The sequence below is a fragment of the Maylandia zebra genome, linkage group LG18 (genome assembly GCF_041146795.1).
Source record: "Maylandia zebra isolate NMK-2024a linkage group LG18, Mzebra_GT3a, whole genome shotgun sequence".
Lineage (NCBI taxonomy): Eukaryota > Metazoa > Chordata > Actinopteri > Cichliformes > Cichlidae > Maylandia > Maylandia zebra.
The window spans coordinates 4,850,981-4,860,528 of NC_135184.1; the positions used below are offsets into that span (position 1 = coordinate 4,850,981).

The 9,548-nt window shown below is 40.4% G+C and overlaps 1 protein-coding gene across 1 annotated transcript; it reads left to right on the forward strand.

Moving 5' to 3' along the window:
- Positions 1-313: 313 nt before the first annotated feature.
- Positions 314-8,414, forward strand: LOC112434540 (uncharacterized). Its single transcript, XM_076877113.1, has 5 exons — positions 314-570; positions 2,398-2,607; positions 3,763-3,975; positions 4,432-4,659; positions 7,071-8,414. Exons 1-5 carry the CDS (start codon positions 408-410, stop codon positions 8,033-8,035), a joined length of 1,779 nt encoding a protein of 592 aa, XP_076733228.1. The 5' UTR covers positions 314-407; the 3' UTR covers positions 8,036-8,414.
- Positions 8,415-9,548: the final 1,134 nt, after the last annotated feature.

Sequence of the window (9,548 nt, forward strand, 5' to 3'; positions counted from 1 at the left end):
AGACCACATTCACTCAGCTGCTTTATGCTGGACTTTCTCGTTACAACGCTGGAGACATTGCTGAGTTCATTAAAATGAAATCGACCCTTTTCTGTTTATTAAATGTACTATTGTCTGTGTTTCAAAGAAACAGAAAACACTCTAATTCACGAAGCTTTCATAATGTTTTGAGCTTTGATCTATATTTTAATGTTAAATGATAAATTCTTTATCCAGGTTTCTCCAAAGTACCAGACTTTATGTCAGGACTTGATTTTTGTTAGACTGACCTGATGAGGGCAGTATTACGCCTTTGATACTTCCAGCTTAAGATCGAAGAAGAATAGCGGAAATGACGTCACTGAGCGCTTGCATCGCGAGTTATATTTGAAGACTTTGATTTGGCGGTATCAGTTGTTGTCCCAATAATGTCTTCAGTCCAGTATCTGCGAGAGGTTATCAAGGAGAGATTAACTGCTGCCGCAGAACAAATCTTCTCAGAGTTTGAAAAAACGATCGTCCGGTATGAGGAGGAGATCCGTCAGCTAAGACCGCTGGATATCAGACCCGGGATAAAGTCACACAATACAGGTGTGTAAATTTGTGGAGGAATGGGGGTTGCGGGATCCTTGCGGGAACTCAACTCTGCTTAGATTTTACCATGTGCGCTTCACACTACCGTAACTTATCGACTATTTAAGCTAGAAAAAGAAATTACAGGGTTACTGAAAGAAGAGAGGCTGAGTTTTACGGGGATGTTTGGTGTCCCTACACACTGCTCCCCGGGCGCCCAATGGCTGCCCACTGCTTCACTGAGTGAATGGGTTAAATGCAGAGAGCAATTTCCCCACGGGGCTCAATAAAGTAAAGACACGAAGAAGAGCTTTACGAAACTTTACGGTGCATCATTAGAAAACACGAGCAGTGACGGTCCAATCACATGTATGGAAAAGTGGCAACGCTCCAAAAAGGCCTCGAAATTTAAAAAACTGAGTGGCCATTGCTCAAAAACTTTATTGTACATATTTAGTATAGTTGATGTTGTGTTACGTTTGTTCCTGTTGAATTAATATTAGGTTTGTAGCTTGAACCTATTCGCTTGAACGTTTAAGACGATATAATTACACAGCAAAGCAAGACAAAGTTCTTCATGTTTCTCGTGCGCGGGAGAGAACCGGACAAACCAGTTGCTCTCGTCCGCTCCCCCGTAGCACTGCTCTTTTATTGAGGTTACATGAATATACATAGGTTCATTAACATACGACGTCTACATACAAAGAGTACCGTGTGTGTGTGTGTGTGTGTGTGTGTGTGTGTGTGTGTGTGTGTGTGTGTGTGTGTGTGTGTGTGTGTGACCCCATAAATGACTTCCCTAAACCTGCTGGTCTGGAAGTCCAGCAGTTCATCTAAACAAAAGGCACTTAGCCTAAAACAGATATAGCCACGTTTATCCTACCATAAAACAATAAGAGAAGGTACGACCTCTCCCATGCTCCCAGAGTGTTCTGGAATGCAGACTATTAATCAGAATCAGAATCAGAATGGGTTTATTGCCAGATGTTGAGGTTTACAACATTAGGAATTTGCTGCGGTGCTTCAGTGCAAACAATAAGAATTAAAGTGCTATGTAGAAAGAAAGATATGTGCATGAGATATACATTAGATATATACATGAGAATAAGAATTAAGAGTGCTACGTAGAAGGATATATACATGAGTGCAGGTGGTGATCAGTGCCAGACATGAAATGATGCAGTGACACAGCGTAGGGTCATGTGTGAGTGGCGGGGACAGTCATGTGGTTATTGTTAAGGATCAAACCTCTACCAATCTAAAACTAATTATAAAACTCTAAGCATATATAAGTAGATATTTCTAAGCATAAATTACAATCAACAATACAAAACCTAACAATATCAGTTTCCACTTAACTATAAATCTGAAAACAAAAAAACAGTTCCCTTTTTTTCACTTTAAACTGTTGTTTCATTGCCATAACAATACAATAATGTAAAATGAGTGCCAGGGGGCAAAAGTATTCACTTTTAGTTTGATTTCTGGCCCGTTTACAGCCAAAATGACCAAAAATTACCAGGTGGCCTAAATGATGCTTGGTCAATAGCTTTCATGATCATATTCAGATCATGCTGCTGTTCATTTGTTTATTTTGTTTGTTTGCACATTTTGTGACGATCACTGGCGGTCACTTTTAAAAATTAGACCCCAGACGGCTTTAAGGTTATCAGTGTCGCCCAGTGAAAAAATGGCCAGGAGCGAATGTTTCTGTGGCAACATCTGCAAGAACGCAAGAGGCCGTGAAACCATAAGCTTAGTTCTCAACTCCCTTTTAATTGTTCTTGATCTTTCTTGTGATCACATTAGTTACTGATTTCTTCTGTCCCTTTGCTGAACACGAAGGTGATCAGCAGGTCTTTGACCAGGAGAGGCGCTCCAGTCTCCACCAGCAGGACCCAGAGCCTCCACAGACTAAAGAGGTACAGGAGGAAATGTGCAGCAGTGAGGAAGGAGAGCCGCTTGAACAGAAGCAGGAGGCTGAAGAAATTGATGTGTGGACCGGAGAACAGCTGGATTTGTTGTGTAAACCTGGAGTAGAGCTGACCACAACAGGTATGTAAAACTGTAATATACAGATTTCATAATACAGAAATGAATAAGACTCATATTAAAACATCAGGCGATGATATCAGAGTTGACTCCTCAGGAAGAGAGCTCACAATGACACATGCATTACCACCTGGCATACTACCTCACCTAAGACGTGTTTTCTGTTAGCACAGTAAAATAAAAACTGGGTTTAAAATCTTCTGTTGTTTAATGAAAAACAAAAATTTCCTCCATATAGATTTAAGTCAAGTTGACCCAGAACTGTATGCAGAATGTAGAAAAATACCCACAAGGACCAAGTTGGTGTGTGTGTGTGTGTGTGTGTGTGTGTGTGTGTGTGTGTGTGTGTGTGTGTGTGTGTGTGTGTGTGTGTGTGTGTGTGTGTGTGTCCATAAATGACTTCCCTAAACCTGCTGGTCTGGAAGTCCAGCAGTTCATCTAAACAAAAGGCACTTAGCCTAAAACAGATATAGCCACGTTTATCCTACCATAAAACAATAAGAGAAGGTACGACCTCTCCCATGCTCCCAGAGTGTTCTGGAATGCAGACTATTACGGATCAAACCTCTACCAATCTAAAACTAATTATAAAACTCTAAGCATATATAAGTAGATATTTCTAAGCATAAATGACAATCAACAATACAAAACCTAACAATATCAGTTTCCACTTAACTATAAATCTGAAAAAAACAGTCCTTTTTTTTTTCACTTTAAACTGTTGTTTCATTGCCATAACAATACAATAATGTAAAATGAGTGCCAGGGGGCAAAAGTATTCACTTTTAGTTTGATTTCTGGCCAGTTTACAGCCAAAATGACCAAAAATTACCAGGCGGCCTAAATGATGCTTGGTCAATAGCTTTCATGATCATATTCAGATCATGCTGCTGTTCATTTGTTTATTTTGTTTGTTTGCACATTTTGTGACGATCACTGGCGGTCACTTTTAAAAATTAGACCCCAGACGGCTTTAAGGTTATCAGTGTCGCCCAGTGAAAAAATGGCCAGGAGTGAATGTTTCTGTGGCAACATCTGCAAGAACGCAAGAGGCCGTGAAACCATAAGCTTAGTTCTCAACTCCCTTTTAATTGTTCTTGATCTTTCTTGTGATCACATTAGTTACTGATTTCTTCTGTCCCTTTGCTGAACACGAAGGTGATCAGCAGGTCTTTGACCAGGAGAGGCGCTCCAGTCTCCACCAGCAGGACCCAGAGCCTCCACAGACTAAAGAGGTACAGGAGGAGGAAATGTGCAGCAGTGAGGAAGGAGAGCCGCTTGAACAGAAGCAGGAGGCTGAAGAAATTGATGTGTGGACCGGAGAACAGCTGGATTTGTTGTGTAAACCTGGAGTAGAGCTGACCACAACAGGTATGTAAAACTGTAATATACAGATTTCATAATACAGAAATGAATAAGACTCATATTAAAACATCAGGCGATGATATCAGAGTTGACTCCTCAGGAAGAGAGCTCACAATGACACATGCATTACCACCTGGCATACTACCTCACCTAAGACGTGTTTTCTGTTAGCACAGTAAAATAAAAACTGGGTTTAAAATCTTCTGTTGTTTAATAAAAAACAAAAATTTCCTCCATATAGATTTAAGTCAGGTTGACCCAGAACTGTATGCAGAATGTAGAAAAATACCCACAAGGACCAAGTTGGAGTAGCGAGCTGTACGCCTCATAAATTATGACTTTCTGTATGTAAACAGAATTCTTTGCTGTTCACTGCATGAGAGAGAATATTTAAATATCGCTCACATATCTGAGAGACCTGCTCACAGTGTTAATTTTTTCTTGTGTGTTGTGTCCGTCAAGACCTCCCACAGCAACATGATTGTAAGGAAAACTGTAGCCAGGAGAGGAACTCCAGTCTCAACCAGGAGGACCCAGATCTTCCAGAAACTAAAGAGGAACAGGAGGAAATCTCCCTCAATCAGGAAGAAGAGCAGCTTTCACTGAAGCCAAAAACCAAAGACGTCCTCGTCTGGACTGGGCAGGAGCTGGACATCATGTGGAACCCTGAAGTAAAGTTGGAAAGAATAGGTATGCAAAACTTTAATAGACAGACTCAGTTTTGTGTTAAGAAATCTAACTCCTGTTGGATCCTTATCAGACCTCAGAGGTATGTTATAGAGACACATGGAGAATCTAAGGTCCAACTGCAATAAGGAAACATGATGTAATATTCTAAGAGCCAAAATGTGTAGCCCTCACAGTGTCGCCCTTGTCAGGACTGTCCTATGTTGGAAATAATTAAGTTGAGTACAAGAGAGAGGAAGACTCCCTACAATGAGTTGACACATCAACTTTTTAATTATTCCTGCATATACATTTTTGCCATTCATATTGTCACTTTCTTTGTCCCTCACGAATTGCAGTCGTCACTCCTTTGCCTGTCCTGCGCCCCTGCACCTGCAGGCGCACTTACAGTGAATATCAAATTTAATAACAGGAAATTAACTAGGCATGTAATACTTTTCTTTCTTTTTTTGGCCACATTTTTCAAGTGACCTATATTTGACAACAGCATGTTTAAAAAAGAAAAAAGAAAGAAAGAAACTTTAAGTTATGTTTTTGGTGTGCCACCAATTAAAACTTTTAACTCACTCAACCCATCTGGAGTACAAAATGAACAAACTTTGGACAAACTGCCCGAAATGCGTTGACAGAGACATTTCAGGGACTTTGACAGAACTAGAAAAATATAAAGGCTTTAAACAAGATGAGAACTAAGGATGTAACCAAAGCCGTGTGCCGCTTGTGGAGACGTGTCGTGCGAGCAAAGTGCTTAAACACGACTAACTTGCATGAGAACGTACGTGTCCACCATCCTGCTCAGTATGCTCGGCTATCACCAGCTTCTACAGCTCTATCAACAAGCACTTGGGCGCACTCTGAGGAGGGTGCATTTATTTGAAGATGAAAGGGGGTGCTGTTAAAACAGCACTATTTATTTATTTATTATTTTTTGACTCCTTCTATTAGCTCCATCATTAATAGCAAACGTACTCATGGGCAAATAAATAAATAAATTGCCCGTGTAAAAACAATCTCCTATGGGCTCAGCCTATCGTCGATAGTCTATATATGCGTTCAGTCACACAACCCTAATAGTTAGGAAGGATTTTATGTGGCGGTAAGTTCTGCATTTGCTTGTGTGCAGTCGTATGGCATTATTACAGAAAAGTGTCCCATATCCTTTTTAATCAACTCCCACTATGATTTGTGGATAAATAATTCTTTAGCTTGTGTAACACGACCTTTTTCACTCATTCCCAATATGTTTTATTCATATAGGGAAATAATCCCAACAACGGTGTCCTGAAGGCTTTATACTGTAAGGTAAAGACTCTACAATATTAGAAAGAAACCACAACAATCGCACAACACCCTGTGTTACGTTTCCCTAAAAGGTCCGGGAGATGAGGGAAAGTAACAAAAAGTGTCCGGGTTGAAAAAAGGAGGTGGGGAGGCAAACTGGTTAAATTGAAGAGTTTTATTAATGTTTCTCTTAATAAATGGTAAATGGCCTGCATTTATATAGCACTTTACTAGTCCCTAAGGACCCCAAAGCACTTTACATATCCAGTCATCCACCCATTCACACACACTGGTGATGGCAAGCTACATTGTAGCCACAGCCACCCTGGGGCGCACTGACAGAGGCGAGGCTGCCGGACACTGGCGCCACCGGGCCCTCTGACCACCACCAGTAGGCAACGGGTGAAGTGTCTTGCCCAAGGACACAACGACCGAGACTGTCCAAGCCAGGGCTCGAACCGGCAACCTTCCGATTGCAAGGCAAACTCCCAGCTCTTGAGCCACGATCGCCCCTAATAATTAAACTAAAAGAGCTGGAAAAGCCACTATCACATTTAGAAGACAACAAAACCCTGGAATTATTAGTCAGAGTAATTTTTATGAGAATCTCACAGTTTTTGTTATAGCTGAATTTTTGTGTTGTTTTGAAACTGCCCCTAATGTTTGATTATCTTTTTATTTTCATAAATTAGATTTCCTCCATTAAATGATACAAAAACTGAGCAGAAAGCAAGAAGTGAAGTGTTTGAGTTTAAAGTTTCCACCTCATCGATTTTCATTTTATTTTTTTCAGTCAGTTTAAAGAATTCCAGGTTTCCCTTGCAGCATGGAATGGAAAAAAAAATACTTTATGACATTACGGTTTGGGATAAATATTGTTAAATATTTATGTTCGTTTTTTTTTTTTTTTAAATGTACGATTCCAAACTTAAATTGATCACAGAAGAAGAGTGTTTATCATAGTTTGTAAATGAGCAGCCAAAATGGTCTCACTGAGTCAGCAAAACAGCTTCTCCCCCAACATGCCTTTTATTGGCTTATCTGAGCGACATGCTTACCATGTGGAGACCTGCTAATGGCTAAGGTTACCTTGTAATTTCTAAAATATATGTTTTGTTTTTTTGTCCCTTCAGATTTTCCACAACATGACTGTAAAGAACAGGAGGATCTTTTGCAGATTAAAGGGGAACAGGAGGAACTCAGTACCACTGAAGAGGGAAAACCGTTTGTACGAAAGCAAGAGACTCAAACTTTTCCTGCTCGTAAAGAAAGTGACCAGGGTGAACCAGACCTAAGTAGTGACCAGCTCCTTTCTCACAACTCTCCTGACACAGATCAGGATGAAAGCAAGGATGATAACTTACACAGAAATAGGTTGGAGGAAATCGTATCAGAGCTGCCAGTTCAAAATTCCAAGACAGTACATTTATGTGGCACCTGTGGGAAAATATTTAAAAGGATGGAAAACTTGAATCGACATATGAAAATTCACACAGGTGAGAAGCCACATTGTTGTAGCACCTGTGGGAAAAGATTTACTCTAAAGGCATATTTAACTGAACACATGAAAATTCACACAGGTGAGAAGCCGCATTGTTGTACCACTTGTGGGAAAAGCTTTAGTCAGAAGGGGCAGTTGAATAGTCACATGCGAATTCACACAAGTGAGAAGCCATATTTTTGTAGCATATGTGGGGAAAGATTTAATGTAGTAACAAATCTGAAAATACACATGAAAATTCACACAAGTGAGAAGCCGCATTCTTGTAGCACCTGTGGGAAAAGATTTAGTCGGAAGTCACACCTGACTAGACACATACAAATTCATACAGGTGAGAAGCCGCATTCTTGTAGCACCTGTGGGAAAAGATATAATCGGAAGGAACATTTGAAAATGCACATGGAATATCATACAGGTGAGAAGCCGCATTCGTGTAGCACCTGTGGGAAAAGATTTAATCGGAAGGACCATTTGAAAACGCACATGGAATGTCATACAGGTGAGAAACCACATTGTTGTAACACCTGTGGGAAAAAATTTAGTTCTTCAGTACAGTTGAAAATGCATATAGGAAACCATACTGCGTGCCAAGTTTAATTTTTAGAAAATGTTGATGGTAAAACAAAGTGTTTGGATCTTTGGAAACTCGGCGTCTGACAAAACTTTATTTTCAAAAGGTTTTCAGAAGCTCAATTTCTATGTTTACCTGTGGACAAAAAAAACTAACTTTTTTCTGCCTTTTTTTTTATTTGTGGGCTTTGACTTGGCTAAAGGTTCTCTTTGAACAGTGCTTGAGATACTTTTTGTCTTGATGCAAAAAGAATTTCTCAAAAATACACTAGAGAATATCTGTTTAAAAAATGGCTGTGTACATATCGAGGAATGGAGGGATAGAAGTGACAAAAATGAATTGATTAAATACACCATTAAATAATTCAATTCAATGTGTCAATAAATAGAGGTTTGGGGTAAACGCTGTTCGAGTCAAAACCATTGCTTTGGCCGGGTTGCCATTCTTTTTTCTGGGCGTTTCTCCACACCAACAACTGGCATGTGGAAACTAACTGAACTGTACTTTGAAATACCCTGTTTGTGTGTCACCAAATACACTATCAATATATTTTTTTAGCCAAGAATGTAGTGGTTTAATCTTCAGATATACAGTGGGGCAAAAAAGTATTTAGTCAGCCACCGATTGTGCAAGTTCCCCCCCCCCCCTAAAATGATGACAGAGGTCAGTAATTTGCACCAGAGGTACACTTCAACTGTGAGAGACAGAATGTGAAAAAAAAATCCATGAATCCACATGGTAGGATTTGTAAAGAATTTATTCGTAAATCAGGGTGGAAAATGAGTATTTAGTCAATAACAAAAATACAACTCAATACTTTGTAACATAACCTTTGTTGGCAATAACAGAGGTCAAACGTTTACTATAGGTCTTTACCAGGTTTGCACACACAGTAGCTGGTATTTTGGCCCATTCCTCCATGCAGATCTTCTCGAGAGCAGTGATGTTTTGGGGCTGTCGCCGAGCAACATGGACTTTCAACTCCGGCCACAGATTTTCTATGGGGTTGAGGTCTGGAGACTGGCTAGGCCACTCCAGGACTTTCAAATGCTTCTTACGGAGCCACTCCTTTGTTGCCCGGGCGGTGTGTTTTGGATCATTGTCATGTTGGAAGACCCAGCCTCGTTTCATCTTCAAAGTTCTCACTGATGGAAGGAGGTTTTGGCTCAAAATCTCACGATACATGGCCCCATTCATTCTGTCCTTAACACGGATCAGTCGTCCTGTCCCCTTGGCAGAAAAACAGCCCCATAGCATGATGTTTCCACCCCCATGCTTCACAGTAGGTATGGTGTTCTTGGGATGCAACTCAGTATTCTTCTTCCTCCAAACACGACGAGTTGAGTTTATACCAAAAAGTTCTACTTTGGTTTCACCTGACCACATGACATTCTCCCAATCCTCTGCTGTATCATCCATGTGCTCTCTGGCAAACTTCAGACGGGCCTGGACATGCACTGGCTTCAGCAGCAGAACACGTCTGGCACTGCGGGATTTGATTCCCTGCCGTTGTAGTGTGTTACTGATGGTGACCTTTGT